We start from the raw sequence: 26,776 nt of genomic DNA, 5'->3' as shown, positions 1-26,776 counted from the left end.
GGCTCTCCCGTGCTTCTTTCTGTATCGGCCCGATAGTGAATAAGAGACACCACTCCCCAGGGCCAAAGAGAGATGTGAATCCAAGTCACCTTTAGCACTCCGGGCCCTGAAAGAGACAATCGTTCTCCCTTAGAAAAAGGTTCTGGGTCCTGGGCGATAGAGACAATGAAAGAGCTTGCCTGAGGTTCCAACCCTAAAGAGTAATTAAATCTTTTATGGCCCCGTCGGACTGTAGTCTGCCTTTGGGGATGCAGTTACACTAGCATACCAGGAAAACCAGGGTTTAAATCTCACTTCCCCCAATGACACTCCTTGTGACCTTGGGCAACTCCCTCATCTTCTGTTACTTCAGGTACCTGCTTAGATTGTAAGATCTTTGGGCAGTATATTTGTTATAAACCACCTTGAGTATGTAGGACATTAATTGGAAAGGTGAACAATAAATCCAGTTTATGTGTTTCTTGCTTCCGTGACACCACTGTCTACAAAGTGAGAGATACTTTCTTACCACCTTATTATTTGAACCAATTTAAATCTTTTAACTTCAAGTGTATCACCCATGTAAAAAAGATTTACACTTTGGAGAAAGACATATTATCCAAACAAAAAGAGTCATTTTAAACTTTCCTCCAGGAAGCTGATGGTTCACAACATTGTTTGTTACTCCTCTGAAGGCTAAAGTGTTATGATCCTGCCCGCGGACCCCATCCTGCGGACAGGCTCTCACCTCTCTCCTGCCCCGGCCAACACTGCCGCCCTTCATCGTGTTCCGGACTGCTTCCGAGCCGCACCTCCCTCCGTCTTCGTGGCCTTGCCACCACCGCTGCTGCTCTTCTCCTGCGAGGCTGGAGCTGCGCCGCTGATGCCTATAGTGGGGAGGTCCCCACCAGGATTCACTCCTCCTCCATGGCCTGAGCACCGACATCGGAGCTCCTCTTCATGGCAGGAAGCCGGCGGCAGCCTGCTCTCTCTTCCTCTTTGCGGCAGGAGCTGTCTCTGGCCTGCTCTCTCCTTCTCCATGTGGCTGGATGCCGCCACAGGCCTTGGCTCCGCCCTCCAGCCTCTGGGGCTCCTCTAGGCATGGGTGTGCGCCTCTCCTCACATTTTAAAGGGCCAGAAGCAGGAAGTACTCTTTGGCCCCACTGGATGACGTCCTCGGGGCTCTTCCTGGTCCTGCCCTATATAAAGGCCCTGCTTCAATTCCTCAGGGCCTTCGAATGGAGTTATAAGCTCCATGGAGTTACAATTCCTTCCTTGGAGTTCCATCTACTGCTTCTGTCCAGATGACTTCATGTTCCTTGTTCTTAGTGCTCCTTGTCTCCGTCCAATGTTCCAGGTCTCGTCCCTCGTCGTATCTCCTTCATGATATGTTCCAGTCCTCACTTCCCTTCCTGAAGTCCAGGAGTTCCTCGTCTGTGTCCAGATGTCTAGATGTCCAGATGCCCACTCGTCCAGATGTACTCTCATCCTGATGTCCGCTTGTCCAGATGTCCGGATTTCCACTTGTCCTGATGTCCTCTTGATCTCTCATCCAGATGCCCAGATGTCCCAATGTCCAGATGTCAACTCGTTCAGATGTGCAGGTGTCCAGATGCCCTTGTGTTCGGAGGGTACCATTCTCTTGTGTACCGTCCTCCTTCGTTCCTGACCTCGATCCTGAAAAATCCATAAGCAGCCTTGCCGTCCACCGAACTTTGTCTCCAGCCGTTCTTCGTCGGAGTAAATCCATCTCATTCGATGTCTGTCTTTGGGTGACTGGAGTCTTCTTCCAGCTGGACTTCTCTCAAGCACTGTCTGGATCCTCTTCTCCGTTCTGTGCTCGTTCTGCTCCCTGTGTAGTCCGCGACCAACCTCCCAGGTTGTGTAGGGCACGCAGCGGGACAGGGTGGTCCATGACCAGTCCACATCGGGCTGTGAAGGGCACCCTTAGGGACAGTGCCTTCCAAGTTCCAAGAGTCTCGTCTCTTCCAAGTTCCAAGATTCTCGTCTCGTCCAGGTTCCAAGATTCTCGTCTCATCCAAGTTCCAAGAGTCTCGTCTCGTCCAAGTCTCCAGAGTCTCGTCTCGTCCAAGCCTCCAGAGTCTCATCTCGTCCAAGTACCAGAAGTCCTCATCTTCTCTATGTTCTCTGACTCTTCTCTTGTTCTAGGATCTGGAGTCTCCTGTTCCAGTTCCTTGTCTCTTCATTCCCAGCCCTCTGCCTCCATCTGTCTTCACTGGTGTATGTAGCTCAGCGGGGAGGGAGGGGGGGTTGACCCTGCTTCTTCCTAGCTCCTGTGTACTTGCTCCACCTGTGGCTGCACTCTCTCACTTCCCTTGGGGTGTGTCTTGGGGCTCCTTCCTGAGTCGCCTCATGGGCCAAGGGCTCACTCTCACCCAGGAGCAGACAATCACATCCCTGCATCCCTCTCCACTCCAGGGCCCTCTGGGCACATTCGTAACATAAAGCAGATGGGGAGATTGAAAGGGGAGGGGGGAAAGGGAACAGTAGGTAAGGGAATGATGTCAGGAGCTAGGAGTAGGGAGAGATGGAAATTCAGGCACAGGATTTGTTGGTTTTTGATTTGTCCCCAACTTGGTCCTACTAAGGACACAATAGAAATCTGAAATTTAAAAGATGAAGAGGTTCTTATGGGTTTTAGGGGTGGTGATTTTTGCCCACCTGCCTGCCTCTACTTTTATGGTTTAGATAGAGATCCTGTCGTAACCTTGTCAAGTTAAAGCAGTAGGTATCCAAAATGGTTAATGGAGGACCATCATTATTGCATACTGGAAATACCCCATTTCCCAAGGAATGGTGATGACTGAAAGCAGCAGAGAGGCAGAGTTGTTATCATGGGTAGGTTTTATGTCAAGTCAGATCTTGCAGGGTCTATGACCTGTTGAGTCCAAGGTATACAGGCTAGACCTATGGCAGATCTGGATATGTGAGTTAGCCACCCATCTGGATGTTTACCCCACTCCACAATTGTATGGGGTGTAAACTGGGGAAAATTTGGTTTAACAGAATGGCTTGCATTTGGTGGCCCTCATCCAGCTTCAGTGGTGAACAAGCTATTCTTCATTGTGGTTCTATTAAGGGTTTTCATGGTTCAGTATTATTCTGTAAGTGCAATAAAGATGCAGCCTCTTATTTTCCACTTACAGCTGTCTCTTTTGTTCTTTTTTATTTTTGGGTGTGGCAGTTCCTCCCGCTCCTTTGGACTTTCTGCTCAATTGGAACTGGTGACAGGATCTGGCCCCCATGAGCCTTGATTCACAACAACTTGGAGATTTGCTCACTATTTTCTAATCTCCTTCCAATTCACTTAGCCCACTCATCATCCTTGGTCCAGGGCCATGTACAGGGCTCAGTCCAGAACCCTGATATCATGGACCCTAAATTTGGCCACTAGGTGTCACCATTGTGCAATGGCTGGGGCTCCCTCCCCAAGGGGCTGTGAAAACTGATTTCACAACATTCCCAGCCAGGAGAACAGAAGACCTGACCCGAGACTAAGCATTGCCACTGGGCAGACCCCAGATGTCCTATTTTTTTAGTTCACTTTTTATTAAGCAGTATATAGCAATACAATCAACTCAACATGAATAGATATATAGTGCCAAATTTCCCATAACTGACCTGATTTCTGGAATCAATCACATGGTCAGATATAATATACTCTGGAATACATATATTCTAGAATCTTCCAGCAAATCCCATCCCAGCATTGATGATATCAGTGCCCCAACTTCTGCCCAGAAGGTTTTTACTACTGGGTACCCATATAGTATATGAGATAGGGTACCTCACTGACCACAAGCTCGCCAACATAAAGCTGACTTATTACTATTCATAGCATGCAAACGAGAACACACAAAGCAAGCTCTGCCCTCATTTTAATGGAATGTGTGGACTAGCTCAATGGAGAAACTGGGTGGACTGGTGCATGCTGTGGTCAATTTGACTTTCTAGCACATATTGTGGAGGATATGAATTGGCTAAATGATGAATTTGCCCCTAAAAGAAGAGGTTTGCTTGCAATGCATTTGAAACACAGGTAAGGACTATTTGTTCCTTCCAATTTGACCCTTAGCACCTTCTTGCTAAGGACCTTACTTGATCCCTGCTCACCATCTTCCCTTGCCCTGTCCCAAGAAATAGTGGCAGCTCATGATTTTGCAACTTTAGATCCCTTTCCCTGGGGGATGTTACATCTCCTGTGCACCCCAGGCCATGTACCATCAGCTCTGCTCCATGAATGCTCTCAGATATTGATCAAGTCATTTGTTAAGACACTTAATGGAAAGAATAAAGAAACGGACCTGATTTCTCCAAAGACAGAACCAGCTTTCAAGGTCACCAGCACTGTCTGGCCATCGGGTCCTCCTAGCACCCGCACCTGTCCAGCTTTAATGATGTACATCTCTCTTCCGATTTCACCCTGAAAAAGGAGGACATAAGTGCAGGACATGCATACAACTATAGCAGAACAGTCATGAGAAAGCTTCGCGGGGCATCCTGCATAGGCTGGAGAAAAGTAGGTGATACATTGGATAACTGTACCCGCAAAGAAACAGTGTGCAAGGGTGCCCAGCTAATGTGAACCAGGGAAGCAAAAGATGTGCAAGGAATGCACAATCACTGTGAAATGATAGAGACGTGAGTGTGTGTGGCACATATGTCTCCAGTGATGCAAGAGGCTGTCAAGGGGAGTAAAAGTACTGCTTCCTTCCCCAAATAATAATACAAATTAAACACTGTCAAGAAAGTCAGATATGCAAAAACAAATCTATCAAAACAGTTGATATAAAAGGCTAGAATGGATGATTGCTTTAATCACTTCTGTTAAGCCAAGTTGATTTTTCTTTAATAAGTGGACAGCAATATGGGAACTTTATTATTGGCTGAATAACCCCATCTTCTACCCCAAGGGTGCACATTTGTCCTTACAAGCAGGATATGCAAGGTATGCAGCCATCAAAATATAAAAGCATACTTTAAATGCTTTATAAACCATGTAGTGTGTCTATAATCTCACAACCGCATGCAACTGGAATAGTATTCCATTTACAAAATATTCAGAGGTCGATATTCAGCGCAACTTAGCTGGCTAAGTTTGGACTTATATGGCTACATGGTGCCGTTTCAATATTTTGCCTTGTTCAGCAGCTGCCACGTAGCCAGTTAACGGCTCGATACTGTAAGACCGCGGCAGAAAGAGTGCGGCATTGCCAGGCGCACCCTTCCTCCCGCACGCACAGTTCTCTTGACCTAGCGCCTGATACTCTCTTCTAATTGCATGCAAATGCATGCCGCGGCTGTGAAGCGTTAGGGAAGGGTTATGCCCGCGCAACCCATTTTACTGTATAGGCGCTTAATACAGCGCCTATACAGTAACCTGGGTGCGCTGGTGCCTGTCATTTCAAATGACATTTGAAATGACAGGTACCAGGAAATGACAGGTACCAGGAAGTGTAAAAAAAAAAACAAAAAACCATATATCTAATATATTATATATAATAAGAATCCCCCGACTTATCGTCAGAAATCATAAATAGCGGGGAGGGGAAGGGGGAGGGCGGGAAAACCTCCACAAGACACCTTACGGACACCTATATCGACTGGTCTTTAAGGCGCCCATTACCGGTGCCCGTGAACGGCCCTTTACGGGCGACTGCTTTCTCTTGTCCGCCCTACGGACACCTTACGAACGCCTATATCGACTGGTCTTTAAGGCGCCCATTACCCACGCCCTTTACCGGCACCTGTGAATGGCCCTTTACGGGCGACTGCTTTTCTCTTGTCCGCTTACGGCGCCTATATCGACTGGTCTTTAAGGCGCCCATTACCGGTGCCCGTGAACGGCCCTTTACAGGCGACTGCTTTCTCTTGTCCGCCCTACTGACACCTTACGGTCGCCTATATTGACTGCCCTTTAAAGTGCCCTTTACTGGCGCCCTTTATAGGCGCCTGTGAACGGCCTTACGGGTGACTGCTTTCTCGACGTGCCGCGGGCATAGGGCCGGCGCCATTTTGCAATACTCGGTTCGGTTTTCCCGCCCTCCCTCGATTAACATTTCTATTGTTCATTGTAAACTGAGGTGATGTCTATAACGTGCCGCAGTATAAAAAAAACTTTACATACATTAATAAATAAACAAACGACAGCCGGACTAGCTCAATAGCTGTTTAAAACAGCAAATAAACATACAGAAAAAAAAAGCATGGCCATGGATCAGCAACAATTATGGACAACCGTAAGAGGCGCCGTGAACATGGCGCCCGTAGAGGTCTTAAAGGCATCCCTGAACGGGCGACTGCTTTCTCTTGTCCGCCCTACGGACACCTTACGGACGCCTATATCGACTGGTCTTTAAGGCGCCCATTACCCACGCCCTTTACCGGCGCCCGTGAATGGCCCTTTACGGGCGACTGCTTTTCTCTTGTCCGCTTACGGCGCCTATATCGACCGGCGCACATCCTCCGGCATCAATAGAGGCACCAGAAGGCATGGGCACCGTTCTTACAGAAAAACAAACAGATCACGTACCTCCGGTCTTACAGCCGGGTTCTCGGGTCGGTCGGGTTCTCCATGCTGCGGCAGCCCCCCGTTCACCTCTCTAATCTGCTGAGCGTTTCCTGGGTTTCTCAGTCGAGCATACATTCGTCTCCTTCTCCACCGAATCATAATTAGCGTCAGAGCAAAAAAAATCAGCTCGTCCATGGTGCAGTCCGGTACCTAGCTGTTCGAACACCACACTAACACCACGTAGAGGTAGGCGGTAAACTAGCACGTCATGACCGCGGCAAAATAGTGGGTTACTAAGGAGATAATCTGAGCGCGCGTTACGGTATCGGAGGGGAATAGCTAATTCCTTCATTATACGGCTAATTCGTTCATTTACATGCCGCGTGCGGAAAGGGTTATGCGTCTGTTTTAAGAAGCGCTAAGGACGCGCAAAACTGGAGACTGTATCACTGAATCGCCTTACGCGTCCGAATTGTGCGCTCCGAGCACGTTACAGACGGGAAATCTTCAACCGAACGATACTGTATCGAGCTGTAAGTGTGTGTGTGTGTGTGGGGGGGGAAGATCAGGATGTTCAGGGTCAGAGCTAATCTGGTTAACTTAGCCAAGTAAGTGCCAAAATTCAGCCTTAGCCAGCTAACCAGGTCATTCATCAAAATGTGTTAGGGCCCTAACACGTGCAATAAATATCGCAATGCACATTAGTTGGGAGGAGTTAATGGAAATGAGGGTCTGCTAGTGTAGAATTCAGGATTTAAAGTCAGAAATAACTCCATGGCAATTTCCTATGTTCTTATGAAGTGGTGGGTAGGCATAGAGGAGACCTACTGCCCAAGAGAGGGTGAAGGCATCTCTCGGCGGAGTTTTGTGACTGCGATGTAAGGAGCAGAAGTTCTCCACCTTGCGATTGTGAAGCAACGCAAAGAGGTCTATGCTGGGATACCCCCCACTTCTCAAATATATGATCCGCCACCGCGGGGTTTAGGGACCACTTTTGGGGATGAAATGCACGACTGAGTTTGTTCGCTAGAACATTGTCCACACCCGCCAGGTAGGTCGCTCTCAGTAGCATGGAATGAGAGAGAGCTAAAGCCCAAATTTGTGCTTCTTCCTGACATAGGAGGTAGGAACCGGTTCCCCCCTGCTTGTTGATGTACCACATCGCAACTTGATTGTCTGTTTGGATTAGGATTTTCTTGTTGGATAAGCAATCCTGGAAGGCTAGAAGGGCATATCTGATCACCCTGAGCTCCAAAACGTTTATTTGATGTTGCACTTCTGCTGCAGACCAGGTTCCCTGAGTTTGCAGGTGGTTTACAAGCGCTCCCCAACCAATAGTGAAAGTATCGGTTGTCAAAATTATCTGAGGTTCTGGAGCCTGAAACGGTAGCCCCTTGAGCAGGTGGGACTCTTGAATCCACCAAGCCAGTGAGAGACGAAGCTGCCTGGTGATATGGACAATGTTGGATATTGAATGGTGTGCCTGGGGGCCACTGGGATCTTAATGTCCACTGAGTTACTCGCATGGCAAGTCGAGTCATTGGGGTAACAAGGACCGAGGATGCAATATTTCCCAACAAGACGAGGACATGACGCGCAGTCGTGGTTCAGCAAGACTGTTCAGTGGGCGCAAGCACTGCCAGCGTATGAGCTTGGTCCCTGTGAAGGAAAGCTTTCGCCTGGATAGCGTCGAGATCTGCTCCGATAAAGGAGAGGGATTGAGACGGAATCAGATTAGACTTCTGATAATTGATTAGAAATCCCAAGGACAGTAGGAGCCGCAAGGTAAGATGGGAGGGAGTGAAGAGCCACTTCTGGAGACTGAGCACTCAGTAACCAGTCATCTAGATAAGGATAGATGTGAGTGCCTTAAGTATGTGGCTATTACTGCCAAGCATTTCATGAAGACACAAGGGGCCTATGCCAGGCTAACGGAAGTACTCGGTACTGGAAGTGCTGGTTTCTGACGAGGACCCGGAAGTAATTTCTGTGAGACGGGGTAATTGCTATGTGCATGTTCGCGTCTTTTAGATCTAGAGAGCAAAGCCAATCTCCCTGTTGGAGAAGAGGTAGTAAAGAGCCTAAGGTTACCATCTTGAACTTCTCCCTTTGAAGATATTTGTTTAAGGCATGAAGGTCTAATATGGGTGAATGCCTCCCATCTTTTTTGGTATTAAGAAGTATCGGGAGTAGAAGCCCTGCCCCTTTGGAAAGGAGGAACTGGCTCTATGGCATTGGCTTGCAGGAGGAAAGCTATCTCCCCCTGCAGGAGTTGAGTGGTTGGAGGAAGTCCACCTCGGCTGAGGTGGAGAGTCCGACAGTATGGAGAGGAAGTTTAAATGGTATCCTTGAGCTATGACAGACTGGACCCACTGGTCCGTGGTGATCTTGAGCCACATGGTGGTAAAGTGGCAGAGCCAGCCGCCGACTGACAGGGCTGGCAGAGGGGGAAAATGACAATCGTTCTCTGGGGGGGGGGGGGGGAGTCAAAACCCCGAGGCAGGACCGGATTGCGCAGGTGGCTGTGCTTTCTGAGGCCTGGGTTGTCAAGGTGGAGGCTTTTGATAGGGTCTAGATGGGCGAGACCGAGCTGGTGGAGGGTAGTATCTTTGTGCTTTGTAAACAGTTCTTTTCGCCTCTCCTCTGAATGGCCTTTTAGAAGAGGTAGAGAAGTCAACATGTACAGCGGAAAGCTGCCGCAGCAACTTGTTATGATCTTTGAGTTGTGCGACAGTTTCTTGGATTTTTTCTCCAAACAGATTGTCCCCTGTACAGTGGAGGTCTGCAGGATTTTAGCCAGGCTCACCTCCGTGCGCTTATTCCAGCTGCTGATAACCTGGACGCTGTATCAAAAATGTCGTAAGCTGACCTGACTTCATGCTTACTTACATCGAAGCCCTTTTTTATGATGGAGTTCAGTGGGTCTTGGAACTGATCCGGGAGAGACTCAGAAAATTCCTAAAATTGCTTGAATAAATTCCTGTTGTTTTGGGTCATATAAAGTTGATATGCCGCAATACGAGAAATTAACATTGAGCCATGGAAAACTCTACGCCCAAAAGCATCGAGGAATTTTTGCTCTTTCCCAGGAGGTGCCGAAGAATGAGGCCTTGATCTCTTGGCCTTTTTCTGGGCAGACTCTACGACCACTGAATGATGAGCCAATTGCTTCTTTTGGAAACCAGGCGCTGACTGGACTAGATAGGTGGCATCAGTCTTGCGGTTGACTGGAGGGACCATACCAGGATTCTCCCAGTTGCGCTGCAGAAGATCAAGCAGGACATCATGCACCAGGATGGACATTATTTATTTATTTATTTATTTTATTTAGAGTTTTTATATACCGGCAATCATGAAAACATATCTTGCTGGTTTACATCGAACAGGAGTGTAATTATATACAAAAAACTAGAACTGTGGTGACCGAAGGTACAGTTACATTTAACAAGGGTAGCCGAACTTGGAGAAGGAAGAAGAGAGGAGAGAAAAGAAATGGTTAAACAATATACAATTTAAATATAGTATTTAAATATATTTCTTTTTTTTTTAATTTAAATATATTTCTTTTGGTACATCAACAAACTGAAGGACCTCCAGCATTTTGTCTGGAATCTTCTTCAGTTTGCAGGGCAAACGGTATAGTCTCCAACATTTCCTTAATGAAATTAATGAAGGAGAGGTCCTCCGGTGGAGACTTATGTCTCTCTTCAGGTGGCGAAGGCTCAGATGGGATATCTTTTGTGTCCTGGGAATCAGATAAGTCATCGGTCCATGGTTGGTAAGGCTGATCCCCAGCTCCTATGGTGGGTCAGACTGTAAAAAGGGACCTTCTCTGGCCGGAGGAGGTCTGGGCACCGAGGGTATCAGAGCCGGCACAGACGACCTCGGGTGCAGTATCAATGGTCTCGTGTCCGGCATCAGTGAAGGACAAAGGGGCACCGAAGGCATCGGTGACCTCGGTGGATGCCTTGGTGGAAACGATCCAGAAGGCCCTGGAACCGGTTCCAGCCTCGATAAATCCTCCTCGTCCGAGGAGAGATGAATGGGCATCAAGGGACCGAGGGGTATCGGTGCTTTCCCCAGTGCCACTGGCAGAGCACCGATGAGGACGTCCAGCCTGTCGAGGAGCGGAATAAGCATCGGTGGCATCAGTTCCGGAGCCGGCATGGGAACCAGTATCAGCATCGATGGCTTCAGAAGGCCCTGGATGGCCTGTACCACCGCCTCTTGCACCATCCGGTGCAATTCCTCACGGAATGCTGGTGCGGCTAAAACCAGTTCCGGAGCATGGAGGGTCACCAGAGGGTCCACTGGTCCCAATGGAGTCTTGGCTGCCGCGCGCCCATGGAAGGCGGGGAACACCTCAGTGCACCCGGTTCAGAGGAAGTTCAGGGCTCCTCAGCATGGGGCTTCTTCTTCGGTGGCTCGAGAGACTTGGAAGTTGAAGGCACCGGTGCATTTGGCGTCGATGGAATAGATTTGCAATGCTTATGCTTCTCTCGATGCTCCGCCTTACCTGTGTCTGGCACTGAGGACAGTGAAGTAGTAGACTTCGACATCGACCGAGAGTCATCGGTATCCGACCAATGGCGTGACTTTGTCAGCAATGGTGCCGATGATGTGGAAGCTTGGGATGGTGGACACTGCTTTGTGTGGAACAACAAAGCCATTTTTTCCAGCTGAGCCCGGCGGCTCTTCGGGGTCATTTGGGCACAGTTGGTACATGAGTCCACGTCATGTGTTGGGCCCAGACACAGACTTGGTGAGGGTCTGTGATAGACATTGTCCTAGGACAATCAGGACACCAACGAAAACCCATCGCCATTGCTGCTGTCGAAAATTTAGGCCGGTCGCGCTCGGTGCCTGTGAGACCTATACCGGTCCCTGATGGGAACCGACCGAAAAACGGGTAAAAACTTACCATACGGATGCGGCTATTGACGGCGGAGAAGGGAGACCCCAAGGGGGTATAAACTTTTGCAATTTGCAAAGAAATTCCTGAGGAAAAAACTCCTGTCAGGAACTTGTGAGAGAGCTCCTAAGTCCATGTGGCAAAAGCTGCGTGGAAAAAAAGAGACTGAAGGGAGACCCCTGCTGGATGCAGGGTTGGTACCATGCTGGGTATGCTCAGTGGTGCCAGAAAGTTTGACAAAAGTGTTCCGTGATTGGGCTCCATCCTGATGATGTCACCCATATGTGAGGACTAACATCCTGCTTATCCTGTGAGAAAGAAGAGTTTCTATGGTTTTCTTTGTATTATGAAAATAACCATAATTTTCTGAGGAAGAGGAGAAATAGTGTGATAAGGATTTGAAATTGTATTTTGTGAGTTTAATGTGAACTATTGGAGTGATCAATATGAGTGAAAATTGCTTTCACTGAAAGTATTTTGGAGTATTGGAGGGGGAAGTGGAGAAAAGTGTTTGGAAGAAGTTTTCCTAATCCAGGACAAAGTGTAAATAATTGCTAAGGATTCTGTAGTTGTTTATAAACTCCGCAGCCTAGTTGTGCATGCCTATGCACCATGATCTAACCAATGTTTTTCCTATCACTCTATTGAGACATGCTCTGACTGCTGGTAACACCAAAAAATAAAAGTTGATTGTTTGGAATATATTTGCAGAATGAGCTCCGTTTTTCTGGTGTGGTGAGATGTGAACATGGGAGACAGCTGTCAGAAAAGGACATAATTCTTAGCTTGAGAACTTGATCCAGCTCAGGCCTTCTACAAACCTTCCTTGCCTCTAGGCCCAGATCCGCTACCATCTGCTTGATCCACATTCCTTTATGAATCCTTCCAAGAGACAGGTGCCAGACCCTCTCACATGTTATGTGCCCCGTCCATGGAGGTGGGAGGGTTACAATTAGAAAGAACCCTGAAAATTTCAGTTGTTTTAAACCTATCTACAAAGGTGAAAAACAGTGAAAGGGTGGGGAATTTTAAGGTTGTTACTGTCTGTCAGGCATCAGCTATTCCAAGATGGCTGCTGAAAGGACTGTAACAGAACTTTGAGCATTTTGATTGACATTTGCTTTCACCAATAGGGATTTTTTCATATGAAGACTAGTGATGAGTCAGAACTGCGTCTAAACCATATGGCAATAAAGATTTGTATGAACATGAAGACGAGCTCTCAGCTAATCAGAAAACTATGATGCTGATTTTCAAAGGAAGCTTGAGCGCCTGACCTAGGTGCCTCAGTTTTAGGTGTCTAAAGTTTGGGAAAATTTCAGCCATATTTAAGAGCCTAATTTTTAGGCTGAAAAATTGTCAAACTTAGGGACTTTAAATCAAGGCCTGCTGTTTCTTCATCTAAATACAAGTACTAGGTTAGGCTCTCAGTAACAGAAATCAGTGCAATGCACCTAACTTACCCAACTTACTTATTTTACTCTGCCTATTTTTTAGGGGTTTAAATTTAGAGGTGTAGAGGTGCTGAACTCCTGTTTTTTGCTATATTAAAATCTATTAAAGGATTAAAGCAATTGAGTCACTTCGTGGTGCAAGGATATGTATTTACATAGAAAGTAAAGCTCCCTCTTACCTTTTTACAGACGTAATCCCCAGGCAGGTAAACCACAGACCTCAATCGTTTCAGCATGTCGTAAATCATTTGACGGTCACAACCCTATTCAAAGAAAGAAGATAGACCAGAAGAGAGGGAAAATATATTAGAACCTTTGTATCCTGTTCAGGTAAAAAGTTCTTTGGAGAATGGCAGAAGGCATGTGGAAGGAGGAGGGCTTTCAAGGTTGCAGTAGGGAAACTCAATGCAGCATTCCAATCGGTTGAAAGGATATCGACAAGAACGTTTACTGAAAGTAGAATTTTAAATATAGTTTCTTTTAAATCATTTATTTATTTATTTATTTATTTGAGGAGTTTTATATACCGTTATTCGGTAAAGCCATCATAACGGTTTACATGATGAACAAATATATCTAAGGAAATTTTGAAATATTATTATAACATAGTGAACATTACAGTAAAACATAGAATAACAATTCTAGGGAGTAATGTAAGGTTGGAAGAAGAGGGAAATGATTTAGATAGTAAATTATAGTTCTTAGTTCATTTGAGAGTTGGTATAAGCAGATTATTGGGGGTCCGTGAAAAATTTGCGAAACAGTAAAGTTTTTAGGTCTTTTTTGAAGGTTTTTATGTTGTGTTGAGTTCTCAGGTCTTCAGGTAGAGTGTTCCAAAGATTGGGGGAGGCGATGGAGAAGGCTCTCTCTCTTGTTGATATTAGATGAGCATCTTTGATGGTGGGGATTAATAAGTAGTTTGAGTTATTGGATCGTAGATTTTTTGAGGAGTTTTGAAGAGTTATGTTAAGGGTATTTAGGCCTTGCTGATTGTTGTTAAGGATTTTGTGGATGATAGTCATGGATTTGTATGCAATTCGTGCAGTAATAGGGAGCCAGTGAAGTGAGGATAAAATGGGCGTAATATGGTCATTTCTTTTTGTTCCAGTTAGGACTCTAGCAGCGGAGTTCTGAAGTATTTGGAGAGGTTTGAGGGAAGAGAAGGGTATTCCCATTAGCAGGGAGTTACAATAGTCGAAGGTGGAGAAGATAAGAAGCTGAAGGACATCCTGGGCTTGATGCACCTAAAATAAAGTTGGCCTCTGGAGGGCAGATATTGTAAAAATGCTAAATAGCAACTGCCAGAAAAGCAGATATTCACAAAATATTTGTAAAACAAAACAAAAACCCCAAGATGTTTGGAATGTCCCAGAAAAAGATATTCAAGGCATGCAGAAATAAGAGTCAGCATAGCTACTCCTTTCACAATGCTCATAGAGCAGCTTACATGGAGTCATTTTCATAGACTTACATGGGGGTTGTGTATGTAAAATCAGCTTTCACACACATAAGTAGCCTCTACGTGTGATAAGCAAATCTTCAGAAGGGTGGGAGAATGTGTGTACTGTTGCTGCCATGTGGAAAATTATGCAGGTACGAAGAGTGCATTTCTAGGGCACTCACATTTACGTATGTTATAAACAGAGTACCACATACATCATCAAACATACGTGCATGCTTTTACACCTGCTGATCAAGTCACAGATATTAAATCTCTCTTCTCTTTTGTTTGGGGTTTTGGGGGGAGGTCTGGAGCAAGTGGTAGAACATGTGGATAAACTGGTGAAGGTCTGGGTCAAATGGTGGAGGTCTTGATGAGTTGGTGCGTGGAAGTACACAAAAAAGTAAGTACTTTCATAAGCAAGATTTGTGCATGCATCAGCCAACTTTATAAATTACCTCCCTCTGTGCATAAAGGGGATAATGCCTGCATTAAAAAATGTAGTTCTCCTGAAACATACATTTGTACTTTTGGGGTGGTGACATGCAATATTTTATAACTATGCGGCTCCTGCTGCTATTTATAAAATAAAGGCACAATAGGCGCACCCACTTTGCTCATATGTGCTAAGTTATGCACACTATTAAAAATTACCTTGATAAAAACCAATTTGTCAACATATCTGTATATATATATATATGTATATATATTCATTTTAATCACTTTGGGGAACCCTTACACAATAATATAATTACTGATGCAGAACTACATGAATGCCTGGTTTGTTACTATAGCATTTTAATAAAGTGATCTGCCTGGGCTAACCCGGCGCGCACAAATCTACGCCCGATTTTATAACATGCGCGCATGTTATAAAATCCGGGGTTGGCGCGTGCAATGGGGTGCACAATTGTGCACCTTGCACGCGCCAAGCCCTAGGGGAGCCCCGATGGCTTTCCCTGTTCCCTCCGAGGCCGCTCCGAAATCGGCCTCGGAGGGAACTTTCCTTCCGCCCCCCTTCCTTCCCCTACCTAACCTGTCCCCAGCCCTACCTAACCCCCCCACCCCCCCCCCATACCTTTGTTTTGCAAATTGCGCCTGCCTCTGGGCAGGCGTAGGTTGCTCATGCCGGCCGAGGGCTGGTGCGCAATCCCCCAGCCCAGAGGCCCTATGGAGGCCTCTGGCCATGCCCCCACCCCACCCATGCCCCGCCCCTTTTTTCAAGCCCCTGGACATACACATGTCGCTGGGCCTATGCAAAATAGGCTCGGTGCGCATAGGGCTTTTAAAATCTGCCCCATGTGCATACTTTCACTTTGAAAATTGCCCAAAAAAGGTACCTGTAGAGATTAGCACCCGTTATTCCAGCAAAAGCACCATGCCTAGTCTTGAAAATGCACAACTATGTGCATTGTTGCCTCACCCCAGGAACGGCTCCACAAAAATGGAGGAAAAATTGTGGAACAGCACGTATGCTTTTATCTGCATACAGGGTGGGCAATTTTCAAATAACACTTTTACCATGTACATTTAATGTCACATTGTAATTTTTGCTATATTTTATGTATCTATCTGTAGGCTTTGGGAAAGACATAACAAAATCAAGAATTATGGGCCACAACCATGCACAACTTCCTGTATCATATCCTTCTATTTTTAAAGACTGCTAAAAATTACCCATGGAAAAGCCACTTTTAAAGGGCCAGTAGAACTTTTTCAGCTGGGAGGACAGCACAAAGGCACTTGGTGAGAAAAGCAAACTGAAAGTTGGAAGAAAATTTGAGGTGGTGAGTGGGAAGTTACCTGGATAAAATTGTTTGGGTGATTTTAGTTCGGTAATTCAGTGGGACTTACCCGAGTAAGCCTGCAGCCCAGCAAACCTCCTCATTTCAATTCCAAATACCATTGCCAAGCCCATTGCAAAAATCATCAACTGTTCGTTAACCCAAGGACTAGTTTCAGATTCTCTGAAACAAGCCATTTTGAAACCTCTCCTAAAAAAACCCAACCTATCAAATTCTGACCCAGCAAATTTCCGCCCCATAGCCAACCTGCCTTTCATCGCCAAGATCATGGAGAAAATAGTTAATAAACAACTCACAGAATTCCTGGAGGACCACAAGATTCTATCACCATCACAATATGGCTTTCGTAAATCTCTAAACTCGGAATCACTTCTGATCTCGCTCACAGACTCCATCATTGTGAACATGGACAAAAAACAATCGCACCTCCTGATTCTACTTGATCTTTCGGCTGCCTTTGATACGGTCAACCATTCAATTCTACTAGACAGACTCAAGGATATTGGCATATCGGGCTCTGCCTTAGATTGGTTCCGTTCCTTCCTTCATAATAGATCTTTCAAGGTGAAAATCAATAATAATCAATCACATTCAATCAGTTCCAAATTGGGTGTTCCACAAGGCTCTGCCCTTTCACCAACCCTCTTTAACATTTATCTACTTCCTCTCTGCCTCCTCCTCACTAAGATGAAAATCAAGCATTACATATACGCGGATGATATCCAAATTATCATCCCTATCAAGGAGTCTTTACAAAAAACCATCACCTTTTGGGACAGTTGCTTTCAGGAAATCAGCTCTCTCCTATTCAAGATTAACCTAGTCATCAACAAAGACAAGACGGAATTCCTAATCATCTCTCATGATGCAAATCTCTTTATTAGTGAAACAACCTCTCTCCCAAATGCTCAACCTCAGATTGATAACCACTCTCTTCCTACCTTCCCTTCAACAATACCTGATTATTTCAAAAATTCTTCGTACATAAGAGATTTAGGCACCCTCTTAGACAACCAGTTCAACTTTAAAAGATTTGTTAACAATACAACTAAAGAATGCTTTTTCAAATTACAAGTCCTTAAAAAACTTAAACCCCTTCTACACTTCTATGATTTCCGTTTGGTTCTTCAATCAATCTTACTCACTAAAATCGATTATTGTAACTCTTTATTGCTCGGACTCCCTGCTGTAACTATAAAGCCACTACAGATGTTACAGAACTCAGCTGCCAGGATTTTGACAAATACAAAAAAGAGGGATCACATCACTCCAATCCTGTACCACCTCCACTGGCTCCCCATCAAATATAGAATTATATACAAAGTACTAACCATCATACACAAAAACTTACATAATCTTGCCCCACTCGATCTCACTTTCCAGGTTCGCCCTAAATACTCCACCAGACCTTTGAGAAGAGCTTACCTTAGTACCCTCTTCATCCCTCAAGCTAAAATATCTCTAAGAAAAAGGGCCTTTTCTACTGCTGGTCCCTCTAACTGGAACACTCTCCCTCCTGACCTCCGACAAGAGATTTGCCCTATCTCCTTTAAGAAAAAACTTAAAACTTGGTTATTCAAGATTGCCTTTCCAGAACCATCTTGTTAGCTTAAAGCCTTCTCTACATCTCTTACTACACTTCTCTGTTTATTTCTCTCCCTTATATGGTTTGATCTGTTATTAATCTTAGTCTTTTTCATTTATTCTGGTTCCCTCTGAAGAGACCCTTAGTCACTCTTTTGACTTTCCCTTTTATTTTTATTTTTTTATTTATTTTATTTTTATTTTATTTAATTTTATTTATTTTATGTTATTATTTTATTCTATTTCATTCCATTTATGTCTTCCGCTTTTCCCCACTCCTTTTATACATACCTGCTCCCTAACTAAGCCTAGTACAAGAACAACAAATTTTGAATTATACATTTACTGGACTTTTATCACTTATGACCTTCATTACTATGTAATCCAATCCAATTCTTATCTACCTTGATTACTATGTAATTTAAATTGTATATTTAGTTTTTCTTCTCATTGACTATTACTTAAAGTTGCTTAAATGTTCATTGTTCCATGTAAGGCCGTCTGGCAAGTTTTTGTTCTTTGTAAACCGGTTTGATTTGCATCTAATGTAGGAAGATCGGTATAAAAAAACAAAAAATAAATAAATAAATAAATATATCCACCCAAAGTTATCTGGTTAACTCTAGGACAGTGTTTTCCTGACCAGATTTACCTAACTACATTTACCCAGCTGGTGCTGAATATTGGTGCTGTCCAATAACTTTAGGCCACACCCCAGAATGCCTCTGCACCCTCTTTATATCTGGCTAACTTTAACCTGGATGAAAAACGACCCTGGTAAAATGTTACCGGCCGGTGGGACAGGGAATTTAAATCTTAGGGCTTATCCAGGTTTATTTAAAAGTTACCTGTCCAAAGCCTTTTCAGTATTGACCTTTTTATGACTACAGAAAGGAGCGTCCAGACAGAAAAACGGAGCCTGGGCTACCCACGTCCAACGCGGGTCAGTGGAGAAGGAGCTGATACTCATGGGGGTCAGGCTACGCAGTGGCGATGAAAAACAAATCAAACGCCGCCAAAAGGTCTATGGCAACGAACTGAGAGAGAGCGAGCAAAACTCCTGACTACAAATAATGCTCAAGAGAGCAAGAGGAGTATGAGTAATCGCTGAAAAGGCTGACGGCTGTGGGAATAGTCTGGCAGGATTGCCTCCGACAGTCAGGGGGAAAATATAAACTGAGGAGCAGCAGCTGCAGCAGGCATAGGGGATCCCTGCACGTACTTGGGATCTTTCCTAGAAAGCCTCAGAAAATGTCCTCTGCAATATCATGAGGCGACATGTACATGTCATCAGAGAGTCCCTTCCACATCTTAGCCATCAGGGGTTTCAGACCTGTCTTCTGTGCTCTATGGCAAGTCATGTTTTTCTCTTGTCCTCAGTCTACCCAACTAGAATTGGCTAATATTGAGTGCCTGGCTTGCAATAGCTGCAGGAAGTGTGATACTAGTACAGTGCCACGCCCACCAGCAGCAAGCTACAAATAATTGCAATTACCTGGAAGAGAGGCACTTTGCTGACTACATGGTAACTGACATCAACGGCAATGTCCAGCTTCATCTTATCGGGCAGCTGCAGCAAAAGCTCTGACTCATCTGCCAGAAACAGGAAGAAAGGGAAGAAAGACTCAGCAGTAGCTTAATTACATCGCCAGGGATTCTAAAATTCCTCCAGGACATGCTCGCCAGAGACAAAATGCACTTGCCATGTACTTGTACAGTTCTGCCCCTCCCCTTATCAATAATTTCTTTTGGTAGGTTGGCAGCAAGAGAAGTATATGATGAGCACCCTTCTTACCTGGCATCATCCGGGTGCAGCTCTCTCACTCTCCTCCTCCACTCATCATTCCCTCCCTCCACTAACCACATATGACCCTACCCAGGGACAGTCCTCTTTCTTCCTCCTGTTCCCCCTGAAGCCCTCTCACTTTCTCTGCTCTCCTCCCTCATTCTTTCTCCTCCTCATTCCCCTCCCTGCAGCCCTCCTACTCCCCACTCTCGTCCTCCACCCTCTTCTCCCACCTCCTCCCCCCCCCCCCTTCTGTCTCACTTTCCTTTCAGGTCTGGATGCCTCCTTTTCCCACCCACTTGCTCCTATTGAGGCTGAAGATGTTTCTGCCACCCCCTGCTCCTCAGACAAACTTGTCAGAAGAGAAAAAACATTTGCCCCAGGTAAGTAGGCAATTGCATTTTCAAAACCCATCATATATCATATACACAGCAAATGCAAACTTCAATACCAGGGCATAGTCATAACAGAATAAGGGGCTTACTTATTAAAGCCACGCTAGATTTGAAAGGCATCATGGATAGTGTTTCAAAACTATATTGCAGCATTCACTAAGGTCATGCATGCAAATGAGCAGCAAGCTAAAATTGCCAAGCCACTGATATCACATGAAATCACTGATCCCCTCTGCTAACCAGCCCTTTAGCAAGAGGAGACGTTGCTGACCTCCCTCCCATTCGGCACCCTGAGCATCCCCAAGTTATCCTCTCCAAAGTAAAAGTCCACAATCACAGTACTACAGCTCCTGTGGTGCCTCTGGTACCCTCTCCCCATGATCTTTCTCTAAAGCAGTTAAAAGCAGAACTAGTTTCTGGGAACAGCACAAATAAAAGCTTGCAGCTGAACCGCAAGCCCAGTAACGCAGGGTGAAGCCAGCTCTGACCACGCATGCCTGACCATGCGGGACACCTGGCAAGCAGGAGCAGCTTGATCTGTGATAAACACCTGGCATCCCAAAATAACAGAAAAAGAGGAAAAACTAAAAAGTCAGTAGAAGTTACACAAGCCACAATTTCTGCTGACTGACCACAGTCCTATAAAAACACTTCCCTACAGTCGGGGTACAATAGTATGGATATAGAAAGAGGAGGAGAGAGAAGACGGAACATAGAGCAATCTGAGATGGAAGACCCTGGGGAAAGCTGACAGATAATCAGCATTGGCCTTTGTGTATACCTCATAGCTTGGTCACCTTGGACAGGCAGATACTATTTAAACTTATATTAAAAACTAGTCAGATATTAGAATTGTAACTGTGGGTTTCTAATTTGAAACCTGTAGATAGTTACGTAATTAAAGAAATATTGTGACTTTTCTTTGTCCATTAGCATGGCATCCATTGCTTGGGTATAAGAATGGTTTAGAAGGGTTTTTTCTTTAATAAGTGGAACATAGGATCAAGTAACACCCCACCTTACAGGTCAGCAGCACCACCTCTCCTCACCAGCAGGAAGACAGCCCCTCATCTCCTGCCAGCTTGGCTGTCACTCCCAGAATGGCACTGCTAAGCATGCCTTCCCATGAAGATCTGCCAAGCTGGCAGGAAGTGAGCGACTATCTTCCTGCCGGAGGAAGGAAGAAGATGTGAAAAGGTGCAAAGGGGGGGAGGAGTGGCAGGTCAGGACATGCTGAGAGTCCAGGAGAGGGGTAGTGGTGTGGTTGAGAGGAAGAGGATGGATATTCGGTATCAAGGAAGGGGAGAGGGTGCCCTGGGAGTGGACCCTTTTACTGTAAAAGGTGCATGGCAGGAGGTGGGGATGATTGGGGTGCCGGTAGGGGAATGATGGATAAAGGGCTTGCACACCAATTCGGGAATGTTAGTTCCTTTGCTCCACCTCAAGGCAGGGTGGCAAATGTTTGGAATTAAATGGGACATGCTAAATTTTGATCCAGCTTGGGAATTTTAGCGCCAATATTCAGTGGGTCAGGGAGCAGTAAAGTTACCTGGGTAACTCTGCCTGGATATTCAGCAGCACTTAGCTGGATAGCTCTGCCAATGAATATACCAGCTAAAGAGGGAGGCAGAGAGAGGTGGAGGTTTAGCCTGGGGGGAGGGCATTCAAGCCTAAATCAGTGAGAAATAGCAGGAACTGGGGAAGAACTGGAAAGTCGAACCAAGGGATTGCTAGGGAGAAAGATGAGAGGCAGTTGAAGCCTGGGAGAGGGAGGGAGGGCTGGAGGCTTAGCCTGCGGAGAGGGCAGTTGAGTCTGGGTCAGTCAGAGCCAGCTGCAGGGGGAATCAACTCTGGGGAGGTAGGGGAGAGAGCAGGGGGGAGGGGCTAGACTTTGATGCATTTTTACAGTATTCCTGGGGGAATTCTGCATAAAAACATTCCAAAATTGGAACAATAACTTTTTTCAGTTTGCATTTTAAATTATTACCAATGACTATATTTTGACAAATAATGTGCATAGAATTTTAAAAAGTAATTTTAAAGAGTAATTATTGTACTGATGTTTAGACCGGTTGTGGATTTTAATTTGGATTTTGTTTGAGCAGGTGCTCTCTGCCTCCTGTCCTCTATTTTTCTTCTGATTTATGGTAAAGGAGTAAGGAAAGCTTCCCATCTCATTGGCCTGTCTATCTGAAGTTTAGAGTTGCTTTTGGACTCTTTTAAGCCAATTTTGCAGAATTCCCTGTGAGAGCTGGTTCCCCCTTGTTGCAGTGGATTGGGGCGTCCCTGTGTTCACGGCTGGATCATGGGGTAGGGAAGACCTGCAGTGTGCTATTTCTCCTTCAGAGAATAGACCTGACAGTGACCTGATGCAGAGGAGTTTCAACTCTAAAATAACTGTCTTTTGCACTATCTCCTCCGTTCTGAGGCAAGGAAGTTCTATTCCACCCTTCCTGCTTCTTGAGGTTAAAGATTATTTTTGTTCCAGTGGGAGCTGATGGTCCTTGGTACCCGGGACTCAGTAATCTGACCAAAAGGAGAGTGGGGTCTTTCATCTGGAAAGAGACCATGAGCGTCGAAGTGCACAGCTGGAGAAGAGGATTCCTGCAATGCCACTACGAAAAGGAGCTAGAGAATACAAAGTGGCTGGAGCTGAAGGTAACCAGAACTTTGTTGCTACTAATCTAGATAGATAACAAGGGAGAGTAAGGTACTCTTCAGGTGCCGCATAAGGAATTAAAGGATCTAAGAGGAATCCGTAATGGTGTGAGACTGGGACTAAGTTCTAATCTCACATTGGGACTATAAACTCTGACCGTCTTCAGTGGGAAGAAGCTGAATAATAAATTGGGGCGTAAAAGAGGATTCCACTAACTTCAATCTGAATAATCCAAGAAATCTGAGGAGCTGGATAAAAGAAGGTATTCAAGTATAAAAAGAGTGCTTCCAAAGTAATTGAGAGACTTTGCTAGAAAAGTGAGTCACAAGTTTATTATTCTTCCTGCTGTCTTATTATTTATTGACTTTAATTGAGAAGCGAATTAAAGCTGTAAATAGTATTCTGTCATCTGATCAACTATCAGTAAAGAAGTTGGAAACCACCCTTCTTCTCATGTGTGCTTGTTGGATGCAGATACAGTGTTAATTATCATTGCTGTGTACAGAGGATGGAGAAGGAGCTCAAGTGCAAAAAGCAGGGTATAAGAACTTTTGTTCGTCCCCAGACTAGAATCCTGGAACTCAGAGGCAGAAGCTATCTGGCGGCACGGGGAATAGACCCAGAGAGACTTCTGAGGTGGGTTGCGCAGAAAGGCTCCATCTCCTCTTTTCTATGTGCCCTGGGTGAAAGTAAAAGGATCCGTCCCGCCCAGGAGTTACAGTTGCATGAGTTACTCTGAGTTTGCATCAGCAGTAAGGCCAGCTGCATTATCGGAGGGCATTCACCACCCACCTCCCGCCGCCTCCCTGTCCCAGGCTAGCAATGTCATTGACCAGGGTGCCGGCTCTCACACAGAAGATTTTTTTTTGCCAAAATGGCTCTTGCTTGAAAAGTAGTGAAGATGACTGAGCTAAAATATGAATACTGGCATTAGTGCACAACTGTGTCATTGGTACTGTATTCACAAGTTGGTTGTGAATCTTGGCTTTGAGATTATAATAAGTTCATTCTGCGTTTCAAAAGCTAACCTGAACCATGATACCAATATGATATGAGGTCTGAAGGGCAGCAGGCTGATTCTGACCTTGATACCTTGGAAATTCCCTGTAGTTTCAGAACTAGAATTTAGAAAAGCAAGATGTCTTTCTTCGCAAACATTCGTGGGAACAAAAAAAAATACGCAACTTGGAATGATGCATGAAAGAGGTATCCTGGTGGTTCTTACCCAACATGCCTTGAGAATGCCATGTATACTCGTACCACATTTTGACTCGTTTCTGTACAGATTTGGGGATTCTGTAGGAATTCATGTATTTAATGGTACTGTCCATGCAGCTCCTATAGTACGTCTGTCCAGCTGTGGCAGCACCAACCACATCTCTCATCTGCAGAGAGACACAGAAAAAAGTAGAAACTGAGAAGTAATTATAAACCTAGGGCTGGATCATCCATTAGGGAAAATGGCCTAAACTGGATTTTTATAGCAACATTCATTCAGATAGAATTCCAAAACACATTACAATTAAATACTTCAGAACCTGCATGCAGACACCTCTTTAGATGGAGGGCCCAACAGCATATTTTGGAACATGGATTTCATAAAAATTACATGTATTTCTCTGCAAGCCAAGGCATTTTCCATGAGACAATCAGTAGGGCAAACCAGAGAGCAGAAACTGAAGCATATAAAAGATTTGTTCGGTTTGAAGTCAAAGAACGTGTCCCTTACAATCATGCTAGGAAAGCCTCTGAAGTATCAGCCTTTAGTTATAATTGGAAGCATCTTCAATGAAGGACTTTAAGAATAAGACACAAAACCATTAATGGGCACTGGAATATATGCACAGTGCACTTAGGAAGAAGCCTAATGTAAGGAGACAGATGTCTTTTCCATCTGACCCCAATGAGGCTCATGCAGCCCCTCTTCTAGGGGTGACTATAAAGAAAGGGGTCACACTTGCTACCAGGGCATTGTCAGTGCAAAGTCCAAACCCTGGCAGGGATAGGGGGAAGGGTATACCTCCAGGTACTGGGTAAAATATTTTCTGGGGCCTCAGTTCAGTCCTTTAAGTCTTCAAAATTAACCATACAAAATAAACAGATTGATTCTATAATCAACTCCAAACACAATCTGTGTCCGTGGTCCCTTGGTATTTTTTTTTCCAGGGGTCTCCTTTCTCCCTGAAGGTAGAAAAATAGGATACTTAGGTTGGAATGGATCACCTATCTCTGGTGGCTGTCTCCTTCCAAAATATCTGTGATCCTCTGCTCGACTCCAACATCTCCAACTCCAACCTCTCCTCCAAGGTAGAGACTCCTGAACGGGGCCTCTGGCCCCTCTCCTTTCTCCAGATGAAAAGCTTTGCACTCCCAAATCTCTTCTTAGAGGTTATTTGGATCTTTCAGGCTAAAAGATCCCAGAAATTGCAACAGCAGGGAAATAAAATCCTCTTCTTTCCTCGCTCCTTTCTGGGCAGCAGGAGTAGGCAACAAAACTTCTCTCCAGATCTAAAACTACACCCTATATTTCAAAAATACTCAAAACACTGAGAGCCACAATCTAGCCACTGGGCCATAAACAGTGGTTTGCTCACTTCTTAACCTACATAGCACAGGGATTCTAGCCAATACTGAGTAATGACAAGGGAACTGACAAATATCATCCTTCTTCCCAAAACTCCAACACAAAGATCCCATGCTAGACAGAGGAGTTACCTGCACTTAAATAAGCAGGAGCCTCCAATGGGGATTCTGTGGTGCGTGAAATGGTATGCTCTTCTATACTAACACATAAGATCATAAGAACATAAAAAAATGCCGTACTGGGTCAGACCAAGGGTCCATCAAGCCCAATATCCTGTTTCCAACAGTGGCCAATCCAAGTAACAAGTAGCTGGCAAGTACCCAAACATTAGATAGATCACAAGCTACTATAGCTTATTAATTACCGTCATAGCAGTTTATGGACTTATAAGAACATAAGAAAATGCCATAGTGGGTCAGACCAAAGGTCCATCAAGCCCAGCATCCTGTTTCCAACAGTGGCCAATCCAGGCCATAAGAACCTGGCAAGTACCCAAAAACTAAGTCTATTCCATGTTACTATTGCTAATGGCAGTGGCTATTCTCTAAGGGGCGGATTTTCAGAGCCCTGCTCGCCTAAATCCGCCCAAAACCGGGCGGATTTAGGCGAGCAGGGCCCTGCGCGCCAGTGAGCCTATTTTACATAGGCCTACCGGTGCGCGCAGAGCCCCGGGACTCGCGTAAGTCCCGGGGTTCTCCGAGGGGGGCGTGTCGGGGGCGTGTCGGGGGGGCGGGCCCGGTCGTTGCGGCGTTTCAGGGGCGTGTCGGCAGCGTTTTGGGGGCGACGGCCCGGGGCTACGGCCCGGGGCGGTCCGGGGGCGTGGCCGCGCCCTCCGTACCCGCCCCCAGGTCGCGGCCCGGCGCGCAGGAGGCCCGCTCGCGTGCGGGGATTTACTTCTCCCTCCGGGAGGCGTAAATCCCCGGAGAAAGGTAAGGGGGGGGTGTAGACGGGGCCGGGCGGGTGGGTTAGGTAGAGGAAGGGAGGGGAAGGTGAGGGGAGGGCGTTAGAGGATTCCCTCCAAGGCCGCTCCGATTTCGGAGCGGCCTTGGAGGGAACGGGGGTAGGCTGCGTGGCTCGGTGCGCGCCGGCTATACAAAATCAATAGCCTTGCGCGCGCCGATCCAGGTTTTTAGCAGATACACGCGGCTCCGCGCGTATCTACTAAAATCCAGCATACTTTTGTTTGCGCCTGGAGCGCAAACAAAAGTAGGCCTATTCGCGGAGTCTGAAAATCCGCCCCTAAGTGAACTTAATAGCAGGTAATGGACTTCTCCTCCAAGAACTTATCCAATCCTTTTTTAAACACAGCTATCCTAACTGCAGTAACCACATCCTCTGGCAACAAATTCCAGAGTTTAATTGTGCGTTGAGTAAAAAAGAACTTTCTCCGATTAGTTTTAAATGTGCCCCATGCTAACTTCATGGAGTGCCCCCTAGTCTTTCTACTATCCGAAAGAGTAAATAACCGATTCACATCTATCCGTTCTAGACCTCTCATGATTTTTAACATCTCTATAATATCCCCCCTCAGCCGTCTCTTCTCCAAGCTGAAAAGTCCTAACCTCTTTAGTCGTTCCTCATAGGGGAGCTGTTCCATTCCCCTTATTTTGGTAGCCCTTCTCTGTACCTTCTCCATCACAATTAT

General features: G+C 45.6%; 1 protein-coding gene across 1 annotated transcript in view; it reads right to left on the bottom strand.

Moving 5' to 3' along the window:
• LOC115096172 (cyclic nucleotide-gated cation channel beta-1-like) overlaps nucleotides 1–26,776 on the bottom strand; it is a 118,192-nt gene that overhangs the window by 6,502 nt on the left and 84,914 nt on the right. The window contains exons 11-14 of the mRNA XM_029610685.1: nucleotides 23,773–23,932; nucleotides 19,203–19,300; nucleotides 13,057–13,140; nucleotides 4,305–4,423 (exon numbers count right to left, since the gene is read on the bottom strand). Coding sequence (XP_029466545.1) covers nucleotides 4,305–4,423; nucleotides 13,057–13,140; nucleotides 19,203–19,300; nucleotides 23,773–23,932 — 461 coding nt within the window. The remainder of the gene's footprint in view (nucleotides 1–4,304; nucleotides 4,424–13,056; nucleotides 13,141–19,202; nucleotides 19,301–23,772; nucleotides 23,933–26,776) is intronic.

Source organism: Rhinatrema bivittatum, chromosome 7, assembly GCF_901001135.1.
Source record: "Rhinatrema bivittatum chromosome 7, aRhiBiv1.1, whole genome shotgun sequence".
Taxonomy (NCBI): Eukaryota; Metazoa; Chordata; class Amphibia; order Gymnophiona; family Rhinatrematidae; genus Rhinatrema; species Rhinatrema bivittatum.
Note: the sequence above shows the minus strand (reverse complement) of the source record. Positions and strands in the feature narration are given on the sequence as shown.